At 52.2% G+C, this 18,498-nt stretch overlaps 1 protein-coding gene across 1 annotated transcript; it reads right to left on the minus strand.

Moving 5' to 3' along the window:
* Positions 1–9,123: 9,123 nt before the first annotated feature.
* Tsku (tsukushi, small leucine rich proteoglycan) lies at positions 9,124–18,292 on the minus strand. The gene is made up of 2 exons (XM_051148994.1): positions 17,807–18,292; positions 9,124–10,726 (listed from the first exon to the last, which is right to left on the minus strand). Exon 2 carries the CDS (start codon positions 10,716–10,718, stop codon positions 9,654–9,656), a length of 1,065 nt encoding a protein of 354 aa, XP_051004951.1. The 5' UTR covers positions 10,719–10,726; positions 17,807–18,292; the 3' UTR covers positions 9,124–9,653.
* Between the last annotated feature and the right edge of the window lie 206 nt (positions 18,293–18,498).

Genomic DNA, 18,498 nt, shown 5'->3' on the forward strand with positions numbered 1-18,498 from the left:
AGAGTGAGAAGAGGGCTCTGCTCTCCTCACTGCAGGTTGTGTAAGATCTGCCTACACTCCAGCCCCAGCCACGCAGTAGAATCATCTAGATGTGCTTAAGACCTGAACTCCCCCACTTCACCCCCTCATCTCGCCCCCCCCCCACCTCACCCCACCCCTATCCGTGGGAAAGTTGAAAGAATATGCACTCCTGAAGCTAAACTGTGAGGCACTTGGGAAAATAAAGTAGCTTCTGGGTCTTTCTGGTGCCTGGTGACGACATTCACTCTGGGTCTGTCCCCTGTGCTTCCGCTGCAGACAGCCCCGAGCTGGGGCATAACGGTCCTGGCAGAAGCAATGATAATCTGACCTGCGCTCCTCCCTTGGCTAGCAGATGGCTGAACTGATATACCCCAGGACACTGGAGTTACCCCAAGACTCTCATGCTGGGAAAAGGCAGAGGTCCTGATGGCAGACACAGTAGGGACTTGTCTCCCAGGAAGAGGTTTCTTACAGCTGAGGAAGCAACCCCTGAGAGCCTGTGGGGGCTGTGGATGTGGGGTGCAGGGCTCTCATTCACCACCAGTAGGAAAGGAGGGCAGAAGCGGGTGAAGTTTACTGGGGTCATCTGCCCTAGCCCAACTTCAGCCAGTGGGGCACACTTGCTGCCTGAGGCTCTCTGTGTTTGCCCTGGAGAAGGGGAGAAAATATGGGGCAGGGGAGGGGTTCTCAGCCAAGGGAAACCGAAACCTCAAAACACTGAAAGTCTCAAACACTGGTTTCTTTCATTTATTTTTATTTATTCTTTAAGTGTAAAATGATCTTTTTAAAATTAGATTTATCTGTTCTATTTTATGTGTGTTTTTCCTGCATGTATTTATGTGCACCGTATGCATGTTTTGGACCATGGAGGTCAGAAGAGGGCGTAGCATCAGCTGGAACTGAACTTATGGGTTGCTGTGAACCACCATATAGGTGCTGGGAATCCCTGGTCCTCTGCAAAAGCAAGTGCTCTTAACCACTGAACCATCTCTCTGGTCCCTGTTTCCTTTATTTTTTAGATTTCTTTTTATTTATTTGTATGTGCATGAAACACGCAGATACCCATGAGGACCAGAAGAAGACATAGGCGGCTGTGAGGCACCTGACATGGGTGCTGGGAACCGAACTCAGGCCCTCTGCATGAGTAGGAAGCACTCTTAACTACTGAGCCATCTCTCCAGCCCTGCACAAACTAGGTTGTGCCCTGAGCTTGCAGTACAGGTTGGGGAGCACACCCAGAATGCTACTTAACCTCTCTAGATGCTCCACTAACCACTAATAATTGTCTAATGTATTAATTCACCAGATATGTATGCTACTCCCTGCCTATGAATCAGCCTGGAAGTTAAGGACCCTTTAGGGAAACACAAACATTTACATTAGTATTTAAATCAGGAGCAAAATTACAGTTATGAAGTAGCAATGAAAAAATTTATGACCTAGGGGATCACCACAACATGAAGAACTGTGTTAAAGGGCCTCAGCATTAGGAAGGTTGAGAACCACTGCTCTAAAAATCTTGGCTGGCACCTCCTCTTAGAGCCCGAGTTGGGCAAACAGCAAGAGTTCGAGGCCAGCCTGGTCTATGTAGAGTGGTATTTCTCAACCTTCCTAATGCTGAGACCCTTTATTACAGTTCCTCATGTTGTGGTGGCTCCCTCAATCATAAAAGTATTTCATTGCTACTTTAATAACTGTAATTTTGCTACTGTTATGAATCTAATGTAAATATCTGTGTCTTCTGATGGCCTTAGGTGACACCTATGAAAGAGTCACTCAACCTAAGGGGTTTGTGACCCAAAGGTTGCGAACCATTGCTTTAGGGAGTAACAGTTGCATTCTGAAGTATATGTGACAAATAAGTGTGACGACAGCTGGGCGATGGTGGCTCACGTCTTTAATCCCAGCACTTGGGAGTCAGGGGCAGGTGGATCTTGGTGAGTTTGAGGCCAGCCTGGTCTACAGAGGGAGTTCTAGGACAGCCAGGGTTACACAGAGAAACCCTGTCTCAACAAACAAACAAAAAGTGATATGGACGTTATCCTGCTGGGAGAAGGTGGCATGGAAGCTGAAGAAGGAAAGAAAGGAACTAACCTGGCTGGGAGCAAGAAGCTAGTGAGACACTGGGTACCCCAGCACCCCAGAGCATCTTCCTTCATATGCCAGAAAAGGAAAGGTCTATGTAGAGCCATCACCAAACATTCTCAGAACCCAGGTCCCTGGCAGGTGCCCATCTGTCCACAACCCCTTCCTCCAGTCTCACAGGTCACTCTCGTGGGTTTTAGAATTTGGGGCAAGCTGAGGGAATTATGGTGTCCATGTGACAAGAGCTAAGTAGGGCTTTCCTCACAGTCTGTGGAAGAAGAGAGCCTTCGACTCTGCCTGGGAGTGCCACTGGGTTCTCACAAGCTCCCCCCCCCCCACTCCTGCTCTCACTTGCTCCTTGGCCAGCTTCCTCTCGCTCCCAGGAAGTTCCTGGGTCTGAGAAAGCCACTAGGGGAGGAGGGTGAAGGCACTCAAACACAACAGTGGATTTGAGTCAGCTTGGCAGGGAGAAGAGACGAAGAGAAGGGACAAGATTAACAAGCTCTCAGTCTGGGGCTAGGGGTCAGGGAGTGCTGAGCGTGCAAGAGTGTAGTGATACAAACACATATGTAGACGTGAGTTTCCAGCTGAGTTGGCCCTTGGGACACTTTAAACGACCAGCCAACCATGGCTCTTGAAAATGGCAATAATCCACGAGTATGACTTTCTCATCTAGAATTTTCTTTTTAATCTTCAACCACCCTTTTCCCATGGCTACATTAACAGGAGGGCAGGAATGTGGCAGCCGACTCGGGGGTCCAGGGGGGAGAGCCGTGACGTGGGCTGAATTCACTATGAATTTTCCTAATTCAGCATGGGTTGAGTTGGCCTAGAACAACAGCCATGGTATCTGCTTTTGATTTACAACGGGGCAGGGCTCAGCTGTCTGGCTCCTCGGCTTTGGCTGCCATTGGCATGAATTCAGCTGGGGTCTTAGCTTGCTGGGAGAGAGGCTGAAGTTTCTCCTTCCTTTTGTGTCACCATGGGGCCTTTCTACATGTTCTCCGAGGACTTTGCACATGGCAGTCTGGAGCCCCCAAGATAGAAAAACCAGATTTTCTTAAGATTTGGGTCTTATGCTAAGGGGCAAAATATACATTTTATGAAATATGAGATACATCATATATATTTATATACCATATATGTATTTTTTATATATAGCAAGGCTCTAGGTTTAATTCCCTTGTGGCACAAAAATTAAAATTAAAATAAGTAAGTAAATAGAAACAGACAGGGTTAACCCAGGCCTGCTTCTACATTACCCTGCATTTAAAGTACATCTTCCTGTGCTGGTCACGGCATCATGTGCCCATACTCCCAGGACTCAAGAGGCTGAACAGGAGGACGGTGAATTCCAGGTCAGTATGGCTAAGCTATAGGGTGAGACCCTGTTTCAGAAATGAGACATGGGCTGGGAAAATGGCTCAGTGAGTAAAGGCGTTTGCTGCCAAGCTGCCAAGCTGCCAAGCTGAGCTGCACCCCCAGGAACCACATGGTGGACAGACGGGAATGACAAACTCTTGCACCCTGTCCTCTGATGTGTGTGCACCCACACAAATACATAAAACCAATAAATGTCATTTTTGGAAAAAAAAAATGAGACAAAATAAAAACATTGTCCTAATCAAAGTCGTAGGTTCAGGCCAGATTCAAGATAAATGTAAAGGCCGGACTGTGAATACCGTGAGCCGGGGTTTCCTGGGGCCATTAGTTTGATGAGGCTATCTCACTGACAGTAGAGAGGCCATCTTGCCTCTGGCGTTGTAGCTCTTCACCCTAGAAAGTGTGTCTAGGTCTAACATACTTTCACAGGTGCTTCTTTGCATCCATGAAGCAGCCATGTCCTACCTGTAGACTCACCCGCACATCTCGCCACTATGCCCCATAGTGACGCTCGGCTTGCCCATCATGGAGGAGCCTTGGACAACTGTTGTCCCTTAGGTCAAAGAGCAATGGTGGTCTTCAGGCAGAAGGCGAGGCTGCTCAGAAAGGAAGGGGACCGGGCCCCCCCACTTCTCTCAAGTCTCCTGGGTCAGCTCTAGCCCTGCTTCTAGCCCACTGGGAGCTGGCAGTCCCAAGAAAAAAATGACAAAGCAGGAGGAGGAAAAAGAAGAGGAGGAGACGAACAAGAAAGAAAAAAGGGGGGACTTATAAATTCTGCCAAAGTGGAGTGTAGTTAAAAAAAAAAGATAGATAATATTTCATGGATGTAGCCTTTAACGGTGTGATAAGCACCATGATAAATGCTTGCCAACATTGACTTCCCTGGGAGGAGCCACCGTGACTGTTTTTTTTTTTTTTTTTCCCTAACAGACAAGAGACTGCGGCTAAAAGAGAGGGTGGGTGACTTCTCCAGGGCTCAGCAATGCCATGTGTTGGGGCCAGATTATCTCCTTCTGGAGCCCGTGAGCTGTCACTGAGGTCTCTGAGCCACTCTCTTCATTAGGGGTCCCAGCTTGCTTTTTTTTTTCCTCTCTCAGAGTGGGGCTTTCCACCCTTCTTCCTAGCCGGAGAGTCGGGCCCTCACCCATCACTCACCTTAGTAGCTGCTTCGAAGAATCAATTAATTAGGACATTGTCCTCATCTTGGTTCTTCAGGCCTCCGACTCATATCTCTTCTGTGTCTTCCCGTGTCAATGGACATAGCTACCGTATAGTTGGTATACACACACACACACACACACACACACACACACACACACACACACACACACCTATAGACACCAAGAAACATGACATATGCTCCTCTTCCCAGTTTGCAACGTTTTGCCTAATGAGCATGTGACATAAAATGACAAATAGCATTGGGAATTAGAGAATAAACACAGGCGGAATTCCCCCTCCAGGCTGGGTAAACATAATAATCCCCCCCAATACTATCAGTAGTACATAAATAAAGATAAAGATAAAAATTAAAAAAAAAAAAGAGCAAAACCAACAGGGGCCTGTGACTTAGCTGAGTGGTCAGTGTGCTGTAGCTGGAAGGTACGTGGACAGATGCTAAGTGCTGGGCACAGGGCACACTAGTGATTGCCTGCTGGGATGCTGGGCGGCAGCGTAGGGCAGATTCAGCCACTAGACATCTTCCCTTTGTGGGTACCGGTCATGAGTGGGGTCATTATTGATAGGATAAACATTTGATCCCCGATGAATGTCTGCCAGGAAGGAATGCTGGCCCTTGATGGACTAGGCCACACTAGCCTCCAATGACCTCTACTGTCCCAGACTTCACCCTTGGAAGGAACAAGCTATGAGTGGACACAAGCTCTGCCTTTTACATGCCTGGTGGTCTTGTCCAAATAAGTGGCTTGTGAGCTGGTCTGATGGCACCTGGACAGGAGTTTCTGCCTCTCTGCTCCTCTTTCTGAGTGCTCTTTGGCCCTGGCAGTGTGGAGGAAGCAGGGGGTAGCGAGGTGGCTATCCAGAGAGGGGAATTCCTGTCCCAAAGATTCCAATGGGCTCTCTGAATCAGATTGTCCGCTTGTCCTCACCACACTAGGCACTAGTGTAGCTTTCCCTACTAATGAGACCACCAGAGCTCAGGAAGGTGGCTTTGTGGGTAGTGGCGCCTTGGGAGGGCCCCGTGCTTGCTTTCAGGCTCTCCCCTTGCCAGTGTGAAATTATAAACACTTCTGAACCACAGACCCACAGGCTTGTTGCACATTGTCCTTCAGATTTTGCATAGCCGGTTCTGAAGCACAGAATACTGGTACCCGCTGTAGGACCTGGGTCTGCTGCTTTGCAGGCGTCAGCCTCCCATCTGTGGAAAGGGGGAAAGGAGGGAAAAAGTATGGAACTTTGCCCTTGTGCCTTTTCTGCTTGATCAGAGTCTAGACAAAGTGGTCTGCTGGGATCTACTCAGAGCTGTACCGTCTTCCCGATCGGCAACAGAGAAACAGTGGCTACCTAATGGCTTTCTGATGTTTCAGAGCACCTCCTGCTCTTGGGAGTCTCAGGCCTGCAGTGGCCCCATTCGTGAGCAGTGACAGGCAAGGAGGAGGGAAATGGCAGGAGCTGACAGATGAAGCTAGTAGCCCTGAGCTGGTGTCTTCATTTACGTGGTGACAAAAATGCTGGGTGCAACTGTAAGGAGAGGAAGGGTACTTTGGGGGCACCTTATTTTGTGACTGCCAGTTTTTTCGGGGGGGGGGTTCTGCATAAATGTGACTTCATTCCCTCTTCTTGCGCATAAAGGGTTATTTTCACCTTCATTCCTCGCCCCACCCCCACCCCAGGCTCAGGGAAGTCACTCATTTGTTTTGTGATGAATCCAGGATTTCTTGCGATGGATCCTATGAATTCAAAACAGAATCTTCACATGAAGTTGGAGACTGTATCTTCTGTATATTCTAACGCCCTCATCCTAGCTGCCAGGATCTCTGGAAGGAGGGCAAGGCCCCTTGAGTGTGTCTGAATGGCACTCACAGCCTTCCTCTGCCTGTCGGATCCAACCTGGGATGTAGCCACCAGGTGGCGCTGTGGGCCAGACGCCGCCCCAGAAGCACTGCCCACGAGGCTTTAGGCAGGCAAGGCGGTCTGCTGATGGCGTTCTGAGGTCTCCTGTCACCAGAGGAGCCTGCAGCCTGCAATCTGATGTCTGCGCCCCCAACCCCATTTTGCTTTTTTATTTTTGTTATTGTGTTTGAGACACGGCCTAATACAGTGTAGGCTCACCACCAACCTTGCAGCCCCACACCCTCATGTAAGCCATGGTCCTCCTGGTTCCACCTCAGGAGTTCCGGCATCAGGGGTGTGCACCACCAGCCCCTGCTCCAGTTGCGGACGCACGAGTGCTGATATCACTCTACTATTTTTTTTTTCTTTCTTCTAGGCTTTGTCCCTGTCTTTAAAATTCCTAGGTGTGGACAGGACTTCATTAAGAGATACTGTCTCAAAACAAAAACAGAATTCCTTCCACAAGCAGGGCTTTGGCAGCGCCCAGGCCTATTGGGTAACAGTACCATACATAACGTGCCCCAGTCCGACATTTGAAGCCTCTCCGGCCTGGTATACAGGGTTCTCCTATTCCCCGCCCCACCCCCCACCCTCGGCCCCACCGGACCTTCCTGCCCTAGCTCTTACTAGGCTGACCAGGTACCAGCCTGGGCTCGGGAGTTTGTAGTTGATACATCTCCCATGGTGACCTTACTGGCAGGAATATCCAGCTCCCTGGGTGGATGCCCACTGTTGGAATGTTCTGGACTCTGTGCCATTAACCCCTCACCCATGACCTTTCCTAAGTACCGCCTGCTTGTTCTAGTCTACTTGTCGTGAGTAATGCAGCTTCTCCACTAGGCTTTCCACTGGCTCTGAGCTTTTCTTTAGCTAGGGATCCTGTTGTGTTTCCCAGGGCAGAGACCCTCAGGTGGCGTATTTTCTTTTATTTCATTTTATTTTTCAAGACAGGATCTCTCTGTGTAGCCTTGGCTGTCCTGGAGTCGCTTTGTAGACCAGGCTGGACCTCGAACTCACAGCAATCCACCTGCCTCTGCCCCCCGAGTGCTGGGATTACAGGCGTGCGCCACCACCCTGGGCCCAGGTGGTGTATTTCGTAGCTTAGCACAGGGCCTGGAACCGAGCAGGTACCAGCAACAGACTGTTGGTGTTGACGACCTTGGCATTGGATACCTCCCTAGACAGGCCAGTCAGAACCAACCCGTTGACAAGCCAAAGCCCACAGGAAGCCGGAAGTGAGCTGTCACAAACATGTGCAAACAGGAGTTACAGCACCACAGAAGCTTAAGGCCAGTGACAGGCGAAGCGGACTGAAAGGAGTCAGAGGGAGACTTTGGGAAGTCTCCTAAGGCACATTACGAAATAGATGCCCTCCTAGGTGAGAAAGAGTCGGGGGGAAGGGACAGGGCAAGGACAGAGACCCACAGCTGCAGGCCGCGCTGAGGCAGGGGCGTGACAAGGCTAAAGCTGGACAGACAGTGGGTGAAGTGGGGTGGCATGGGGGGGGAGCGGGTGAAGAAAGTGGACGAGGTACAGGAAGAGGGTTAGTCCACCCAAGTAGCTGCCACCAAATGTTCTAATACACCCCCAATCCTGGAAGGTTCTTGGCCTTTTCAGGGAGAATAAGCTGCCTCAGGTGGGGTCTAACTTACCTTTGCGGCCCCAAGCCCAGTGCAGCGATTGTCAGCAAAGGCTGGTTCAGTGATGGAAAGAGCGCTTATATGTTTATTAAACCAAAGACCAGTCAGGCGCTAGGCTGCGCCAGGCTAGTGTGAGAAGACAGCTCTCTCACTGTCCTGTAAGCATCTCTGGGACCAGCCCCAACGCCCACATGGTCACTAACAGCCGGCTTCCTCCCAAGACCTCCAGCACTCACCCAGAACACAGTCTTAGAAAAGTAAACAAATACGTTTATCTTCTTTTCCATCCCCGGCCAGCAGAGGTGGGGGCTTAAAAGTGACAGTTCATTAAAAAAAAAAAAAAAAAGGCAACGACTCTTATAAAATGAAGATGAAGGGAAGAATCCAAGGTTGGAGAGCTGAGATGTGGCCCTGGGGCTGAGCATAATGCACACGGGGTCGAGACCCTTCCTGCCGCACTCCTGGGAGGGTGAGATGGGCCTTTGGGCTCTGGCCCACACACACCAAGTCCACAAGCCCCTTGGAGTTCACTGCCAGATGGCCACGATCGCATTGGCTTCTTAGGAAAGCATCTTGAGACGGTGTCTCTGGGGAAAATGTGTGCGTTTCCAGTCTTGATGCTGGGGGACTCCCACCCCAGGATAAAAAACTGGCAGGCTTGTGACTGCTAAGTCCCAAGCTTCCTGAGGCTCTGGAAGCTAGACGGACTTTGCTCACACCAGAAGCTGGCTACCGGACCTAGAGTCCCACCTCTGTGACCTTGATGTTGTTGCTGCTTCTGGGCAGTGCGGGAAGGAGCACAGACAATGGGGAACTAGCAAGCGGAGGGGACTGAGGGCAGAGAGTAAAGTACCCCCAACCTCAATGGGAGGCTGGGCTCTCACACCACCCCAGGTCAACATGTTTGTTGCTCTTGTTCCATCTGCCCCACAAGAAGGGTAGATTTGGTTTTCTCTCCAGGTCCTTCTAGAATGAATATTCTACCCAGGATCCCATGAGAAAAAAGAAGAAGTAGGCCTTGTGGGCCCAAAGCAAAAATGTGACTAGACACTGGGCTCAGAGGGACCTTCAGCCCAGGAGACCTGAGTCAGCATTTGCAGTGGTGGTGCCCACCCACAATCCTTCCATCATGACTCAGGTCAGCCCGGGCAAAAAGGGAAGGCACTTAGGGACAACTGAGGCAGGACTCAGGAAGGGACCAAAGTTTAGTTTGGCATCGAAGTCCCTTTGCTCCGAGTTCTGGGAGGTGAGCCACCGAGACCAATGAGCAGCTTTTGTTCTGACTATAGGCCCTAGGTACAAAAACCATCCCTGGCTCACGACTTTACTGAGGTGCTGCCACTTAGGCCTGTAGACTCTCCATGGGTGTTGGCACATTAAAATATAAATTAGTGGGACCTGAGCAAGCCCCAGGACAGCAGTCTGTCAAGTGGCCCCAGGCCACACCATTCGTCACAAGATGTCTGGGCGCCTGGCAGCCAATTCCTGGGTGTCTCCACAGTGTAGGACCACCTTAGGGCTGGAGCCAGGCTGCCGGTGATAGGCACCCTCCCGCACCAGGCGTCGGCACTGCACATCTTGGCCTACACTGACACTCTGTAAAGCTGGGAGGTGATGGATCAGCATCTCAGGTAGGGGCACCAGGCTAGTGCCCGACAGATCTAACTCCTGCAGCAAGCCCAGGCCTGAAAACACCTCGGCTCCTGCCCACTTGAGCTTGGGGTTGCCTGACAAGTCCAGGACCTGCAGGCCTGGAAGCTCACGGAAGCCATGGGGTGCTAGCTGGAGGATACCCTGGAGGCTGGCCAGTGACAGGTGGGTGAGGCCTGCCAGCCCCACGAAGGCACCTGGGTTGATGGTAGCCAGAGGGTTCCCGTCCAAACTCAGGTAACGCAGGGGTAAGTCTCGGAGATCGGGCACAGCACGAAGCCGGTTCCAGGACAGGTTCAGGCTCTGAATGGTAGGCGCTGGCAGGCTGGCCCGGGCTGGATGGAGGAGCAGGCGGTGGATAAGGTTGTGGGATAGGTCCACGTGCAGTGCCCGGGCCTGGCTGTGGGTGGCGAAGGCAGATATGGCGACTTCTCGTAGTCGGTTATGGCTCAGGTTGATGTCACTCAAGGGGGAGCTGGTGAAAATCTCTGCCGGCAGGGCTGCCAGGCCGTTGTGGCTGAGGTCAAGTGACTCCAGATAGCGCAGGCGGGAGAAGGCCGAGGGTGTGATGCTGGTGAGGAGGTTGTGACTGAGATCCAAGCCAGCCAGTGTGGTATAGCCTGGCCCTGCCAGCACTGACTCGTTGACAGTTTCGAGCCGGTTGGATGACAGGTCCAGGTGGGCTGTGTCCAGGGGGATGGGCACAGGCACAATGTGGGGGCCCAGGCCGCTGCAGTCCACTCGAGTCAGACTGAAACTGTCAAAGAGGCCGAAAGTCTCTTCTTCACAGTGGCATCCAGGGAAGCATGGCCGAGTTGTCTGCGCTCTTCCCGTGGCCAGGAGCAGCAGGAACAGGGAGCACAACATGGCAGCACCTGGAAAGAGAGCCACAGGTGAGGGGTGGATGTGCCAGACACCTGTATCCTGCCCTGTAGACACAGCCCACGTGAGACTTGTCACAGCTCCCGGCCTTCAGGAACACTCCAAACCCTTAGTTCCCATTTGTCTCTGGCCTCAGTCCCCACAACTGTATGATCAAGGCTTAGGCCAAGTGGCCTGCTCTGGTCAAAGCATGGGCACCTGGACACCTTACTGTGACATCTGCTAAACTGGATGGTTTCACTAAAACTGTTGATCCGGGGCTTGGAGGCTGCCGGAAACCCTGGAGCTCGGAGGATGCCAGAGACCCTGGGGCTCGGAGGCTGCTGGAGATCCCAGAGCTCAGAAGATGCCTGAGACCTGGGTATGCCAGAGAGGAGTTCACAGTGCAGGTGTTGCGTTGGGGGCTTCACCACAAAGATGCCAGAGGCTAGGAGCTGAGCTGGCTGCTTCTGAGCAGTCTGCTCTAACCCTTACAACCACCTACAAGACATAGTCCCGTGTCCATCTGACCAAAACAGAAGTGAGCGTCGAAGGGCTGGAGACAGGCTCGGATACTACTAAGCATGGTGGTGCCAGGCGGAGTAGCCAGAAGAGCCAGGATCCTTTGCTGCCAACCAGCAGGAGCTGAGCTGACCCTTCCCGCAGTGACTGCCCTCAGCTCTTCTGCCTCAGCTGGCTCTCTGGCAGTAGCATCTTGCCTTCTCCTCGGAGATCCTGTGTCCATGCTCCAAATTATGCTTGTAGTTCATCCACCACCCTAAGCCTCTGCTTGCTTGCCTGCGCCTTACTTCCAGCTAATACAGCTGGCTCGTCTCTCTGGTCCCCCACTTTTAACTGTGAAAGGCAGCTGGCTTGTTACCCTATTGTACAGAAGAAGAAACAAAGGCCCAGGGAGAACAAGTGCCTCGCCACCAACCCAGCACAAAACAGGGCGGAATCAGAGCCGGGTCGGCTTGGTTCTTCTGTTTTTTGCCTCCTGCCTCCAGCAGGCCTAATGGGAAGCAGGGCAGAGTCCGTCCAGGAGGGGCTCTCCTCACAGACATACGCTGCAACTCAAGCCACCTGGCCCCTCTACCTCAGTGCCTTCTGTGAAATGACAACAGAAGCCACTGCACATGCCCGGCATTGCGTATGCTGCCACCACACGCAAGGGCGGCATGGGTCCACACCAGGCTCCCTGAAGGTTTGCGTTCAGGTGCTGCAGGGTGATGCAGTGAGAACCTCTTAAGTGACCCCTTCCCCTGCTAGGTGGCCACTCAGGAGACAGAAGGCTCTTCCTCTGGGTGGCCTGGCCTCTGGCATCTTTCCCTTCCTCAGGCCTCCAGGGAAAGAAATGGGGGGGGGGGTGAAGTGGGAGGGGTGAGGACCTGCCCACCTTCTAGGCTGGTGGTGGGGGAGCAGCTGGGTAGCATTACAGGCCCTGCATGAAACTTTAAAGGGGCAGCCACTTGATCTGCATGCCCTCTGGCTCTGTCCTGGGTCAGGGAGAAGTGGGGCTAGGCTCCTTCTCCCCAACCCAACCGTGGGGCCCTTTCGTACCCACCCCTTTCTTTTGTAGAGACCAACTCAAGGATTAAAGCCGGCCCAGGTGCATCCTGGGCTTGATCCCAGGCCAGGCAGGACAGAGCGTTCCAATGTTTGCACCGGGAGAAAAATATTAAGTTGCTCCAGGCCCCCTTTGTTCCCCCAGCGAGCTCTTCAATAGTTCATTACCCCCACCCCCACCCGTAACCCCCACCCCTACTCAGCCCCACCAGCTAAGCTGCTCAGGTCCTACCCACCCTGCCTGGGGTTTAAACAAACACCACAAAGGGCCCCAAGATCACCCCTTGGCTCCCAGGGGTGATTATACAATGTGTCCACGAAATGCCAAGCCAGCTCCTCCTGAGCTCTAGCTTACGTAAGCGGCGGCGGCCTGGCAAACACAGCCCAGATGTTGCTCCCCTCTGGGCCCCAGTCCTGGACTCAGCATAGGGCAGCCATGTCTGTCCTACCGCCCTCACACACAAGCCAGCAAACCACTGAGCACTGCATCTGTGATAAGCTGAGCACAGCCCTCCCTGAGGAATCTGGACTGAGGCAGCTGTCCTCACACTGAGATAAAGGGCACAGGAGTGCAGGTGGAGTCCCAGCTGGCCAACTTGGCTGATACGCGCGCACCAGGCCCGGAGCCTCGCTCTGCTGTGCCATGAACATCTCCCAGGGCCCCTGCTGTCATACTTAGGCCCTGGGGATCTCCGGTGGGAAACAGGAAGTGACACAAGGCCCTCTCGTGTAGTCTTTGAGCTTGCCCAATGAGGCCAACTGTCCCACCCCTCCTTACAGGATCCCAATGGTCAGCTGCTAACCAGTGTGTTATGGAGACACTACAGGGGAGATGAAGAGGGGAGGCCAGTCCTCTGAAGAGCTGCTGTGTGGACTGGAGACATCACCCCCCTATGGGGGACATGGCCAGAGTGGCCAGGACACCGACAGATACACAGGGTGGGCTGTTCTATGTCAGACACAGTGCCCCAACCACGCTTCGTCACACTCCGGGACGCTGATAAGGAAGCAGAGGGCAACCCGATGTTGCGACAAGTCCCAGGGGAGAGTTGGGAACTATAGGTCTTAGCCACTGTTCTGCCCTAGACTGCTGTGGTCACCAGCAAGCCTTCCCCAACCCCACCCCCGTGAGTCTCTTCACAATAAGGGGTTTAGTACCAACCTGGGAGTTACAGGATTTTAAATCTGAACAAAGCACTCACTAAGCACAAAGTACAGGAATAAGCCTGGCTGTGGTGGCTGAGTCGGTGATGACATCAGGGCCCCCACCCCCACTCACAACGACATCACTAACATCCTGGACCCAGGAGGCTTAAGTTTTCGTGATTTACACACACACACACACACACACACACACACACCCCACAGGAGTTTGAGTTCCTCATCTGTAACAGTATTCATGTTGCTGATCCTCCATTCTGGGATCTCCACCGTGGGAGCAAAGACACGCAGACAAGCGCAGGCAGGCGGCCACCGAGGACGTCTGGAGAGGAGAGAGATCCCTTGTCTACAAACCCTGACCTGCAGATCAAAGACACTGGAGGACCCACAGAACACAAGGCAAGATACTTCACATAGCTCTGGCTTGTTAGATAGCGGGTCCTGTGAGGCCAGCCAAGAGCTATTTAGGACCCACGATGTCAAGTCCATAGGGACTCTAAGAAAAAGCATCAGTGGTGTGAAGGCGATGGAGCCTGGCAGTTCGAAGGGGGCTCTCTCTACAGCACATCCCAAACCCGCCATGAGACAGGGCCGTTATCACTGCCCTCGGGGATTGTTTGTGAAACTACAGAGATCAACGTCTTGTCTCCCAGACATAAGGCCTCTGGGAGTCGGAGAGATGCCCTTCTTTCTCGCTTGCCTGCTTGAATCCCTCAGGGATTGGACCTTCTTTTGTGTTCCCTAAACAGTCAGCTGTTGGTTCACACTGTCCGCAAACACGGAGAAGTCCAGGCCCGCGAGCTGCGGAGCCCTTGGAGATGATGGAGGCGCAGAGGGGCAGCAAAGGAACCAGAACAGGAGAGCAAGGCCCAGGAGTTGGGACCCACCACCTCACCCTGTTCCTTGCATCACACACATCCAGCGGCCTGCCCCTGTACGGTGGAACAAAGCAGTCTCTGTCTTCACAGGCTCCCACCATCCCTCCTTCCTGGCCTCTCACACCTCAGGCTACCCATAGGCCTCCTTCAGAGAGTACCGAGAAAATTTAAAATTCAAACATAAGGTGTGAGCGGCTAGGGACAGAGTGCCTGCTTCTTAACCTATCTATGGACTCTTCCCTAGCTGGGGTCAAAGTGAGACCTGGAGGCAAGGAGGCAGCCACGGAGACCCAGCAAGAAAGCCATGTGGGTTGACTGCTGGACCTGGGACTGGCTGGCAAGCCAGTGCTACCTACTGGAATCTCTGCAGGGCCCGGAAGTGAAGGTTGAGGAAAAAATGTAGTGATGGCATATTCTCCTTAGTAAGGACTTACTCCCTGGTGGTCAACAGTGGCTGCGGCTTTCTAAACTTCCTAGAGGTGGTGACTTCATGTCCCTTTCCATGCAGGTGGGAAAGCCTGGCACCCAGCAGGTCCACGGTAGTCTGCACTGACCTCTCAAACATACTGTTGGTGTCTGCTGGTGAGGCTGCAGCCACCCTCCTCTTCTGTGGACACCTCTCTGGGGTTAGAGGTTGAAGTCCACGCTCCCCCTGGGTCTGGTTGCAAGGTCCTGGTACAGAGCTATAGCATTCCTGACCCACAGAACTTTCTAGCTTTTGCTAACAACTTCAACAGGGAACCCCCGGCACAGAAGCCGAGGGGGCAGGGAGCTAGCTACTGGTTGGTTCACTGCCCAGCACCCACCTAAGACAGGCCTTCATATCAACCAGCTGTGCCTCAACCCCAGGCAGCCTTGTACCTCACTCCCTTCCGTCAAGAATGGAAATCTCCTAAGTGTCCTGCCCTCTGACCACTTAGCTCTGAAAATTAGAAGTTCGGGGACTCCATGCCTGGCTTTCCCTACAGAATCGGTATTTTAAGCACATCAGCTCTCCAACGTTTGTCGTATGTCACTCCTGCTCCATACAGTCCTTAACTGTGGTGGATATTATCCCTGTCACACAGACAAACACCAGCACTGCTATTCAGCCAGGAAATAGAGGAACCAGGAATCGGACCCAGTATTCGCTTCAAACCACTGTTGGTCTCAACTTACAAACGGACAGTGGGGCAGTTGCTTAGAGCAGGCAATGCTGGGCTGAAATATGTTTACCTGTCCGTCCTTTGTGGGTGGGCTGCAGCAGCCAGGTGTGTGTGTGTGTGTGTGTGTGTGTGTGTGTGTGTGTGTGTGTGTGTGTGATATACACCAAGTATTGGCTGGACATAGTGGTGCACACCTTTAGTCCCAGCACTCAAGAGACCATGGCAGGAGGATCTCTGTGAGTCCAAGGCCAGCTTTAGTCACATAGTTGAGTTACAGGGCAGCTGGGGCTATGCAGTAAGGTCCTGATTTCAAAACAAAGACGCAAACAAACAAAAATGCCTAAAAGATGTATCATGCACATAGAAGGCGACCATGTCACCAAAGGACACCTCAGCCTGTCCCACGCATCCTCGGCCACTATGTCTGACCACCCTGTAAAACCAGGGAGTTGGACGGCAGTGCTTGGCCAGTGGGAAGACAAAAAGGCTGGATCCCGGGGTCTGACTCCTGGCTTCCTTCATGACATCTTTGGTACCAGTGAGGCCTGGACCTTCAGCATGCTTCCACCCAAGGAGTATCATCAACTGGGAGATAGACAAGGCCCCAAATGCTATTTTTCTCCTTCCAGTTGATCTTTGGGGGTAAATTGTCAAATTCCCACCGATTGGAAGTTGCACGTGAGAACACAGGGAGAGGCTGCATGGGGCAGAAGAAAAGGGATTTGAAGACTGGGTACCAACCTCACCGGATTTCATGCAACTGTGAAGGCCCTGGGCCTGGGCTTGTAACATGGAGAGGAAGCTGATGTTACTCCAAGCTGGGCCCTGTGTTGATCCTGTAGAGAAAGCAAGGCCTCAGCCTAGGCTGGCCCAGGTCTTGGTGTGCGTTCAGCCCTGCCTCTGGGGGGTGATTGCAGGCTCAGAGAAGAGATGGTAAGATACGTAGGGTACAGGAGAACTCAAAAGTCATCCCCGGAGGCCTCAGGTTCCCAGTGTCCCATTCCGGTCCCTGAACAAGCTCCCCTAGGATCTGGGAAGGTGACAGAAGCCAAGGGGAGGCTGCTACCTACATCATACTAACCTATGGCCGATTGGGAATTGGCATCAAATCAACAGTCACCCCTGGACAGGCAGTCACTGTCTCTCCTCTTCCTTAAGTGGCCAGCCACCTCACCCTGCATAAGTCAAACCCACGAGGCCTCTGGCCTCCACCTCTAAATAGCACCACAACCCTAAACAACTGCCATGCCAGGCATCAGAGTACAGCTTCCGACTGAGGACCAAGCCCCTGCCACTGTGCCCCATCTACAAAGGCAGCTTCTCAGCCTAGATGCCTGTCGCTCCCCAGGGACCTCTGCCTTTGCTTGGCTATTTCTCTGTACAAAAGATGGCAAAGCCCTACACCACCACCACCCTTTTTTTTTTTTTTTTTTTTTTTTGGTCTTCTACAAACCCTCACTTGTTGATTCAAAAGCTACCTGTTCTGTAAGGCCTTCCCAGCCTAGCCTGGTTGTCATCGCCAACCGCCCCCCCCCCCCCCCCCGCCCGGCAAATGGTCACCGGGCTGTGACCGGCTAAGACTGCTTCTCTCTAGCGTGGGTACCAGCTCATTAGCAGAAGACACTAGAGGAAAAAAAAAAAAAAAAAAAAAACAACAACAACAACAAAAAACAAACAAACAAACAAAACCAAAAAACAAAACAAAACAAAAAACCCCAAAAACAAAACAAACAAACAAACAAAAAAACGTCAGGGGGCAGAGAGGCCTCCTCCTGCTTGAGTGCTTCCTGGAATTCCGGGTTTGGCTAAGTGGTGAAACCAGGTTTAAGACTGGGGCTCACGCTATTTCTACCTCCGCTTGTATTCGCATGCAACGAGACACCCTGGAACCACATATTCATCCAGGATCTCCATTTGAAAGGGACTTAAGAGTCAGACAGGTGAAGTGACGCATAATCCCAGGTGACAGAGTGACAAAGCTCTGGATCCAAAGCATAACTCCCAGAGTTTCTAACTTGAAGACAGGCAGTAAGTATCCTGTCTTCAGACAGGCCTCCCAGACTCCAGCACCATCCGAAAGCCAGAGGAAAGCTTTAAAATGAAACACACACACACACACACACACACACACACACACACACACACACACACACCGTACTATTTCCTCCAGCAGCTCTCTCAAACTCCAGATCAAACTCAGGCTCAAGCTGCTACCCACGCACCCACCCTCTGGGTAATTAACTACTATTCCTCAACACGCAAATCTTGCACACGGATACACAGAGCCCTGCGTGTACTGTGGGAGGCCCTTCCAGCCTCCACCATGTATTGGAAAACTTCAAACCTCAGTAGAGTCACCTCCTCGACCAGGTCCCTCCTATGGAACCTGTCTTAGAACTTGCTTTGGCAGGGTACGTCCAGGGTGGGCCCAGACCTCTTCAGGAAGTAGCCCCAATCCCCAGGCTCAGAGCCCTGTGAGAAAGGATATAGAACCTAATCAGACATATTGCCTCTACTTGGAGACAGAAGTTATGATTAAGAAGCAAATTGGTTTGGACTCTGTCTCTTGCCCGGTCTGTCATTTAAAAGATGAATAACATCAGCTTTTGCCCAGACACAGGCCATTGGAACACAGTCAGTGAAAGCTCTGTGGATTCAAGACCTCCAAGCTGGTGCATCCCAGGCTTCCTAGGAACAAATTAACAGGAACACAATAGTTTCCAGGCTCTGGGATCTCTGGTAACTAACAGAACCTCAAGGGAGTACAGGGAGGGTCTATATTCCCTCTTCCGTAAGGAAGGCCTAGAAACGAAAAGGAAAGTGGCCACCATTGCCTCTTTCCCAAGTTTGTGGCCAGCCCCCCCTCCAGGCCCCGGACCCACCCCTGACCCCCCAGGGTGGTACTGGGCAAAGTTCTTGGTTAAAGATTGGGATGGAGGCCAGAGGAAATAGCTCAGTGGCTAGTGTGCTTGCTTTGCAAGCATGAGGAGCTGAGTTCAATCCTTAGAACTTGCTTTAAGGGCTGCAGAGAAGGCT

Source organism: Acomys russatus, chromosome 7 (assembly GCF_903995435.1).
Source record: "Acomys russatus chromosome 7, mAcoRus1.1, whole genome shotgun sequence".
Taxonomy (NCBI): Eukaryota; Metazoa; Chordata; class Mammalia; order Rodentia; family Muridae; genus Acomys; species Acomys russatus.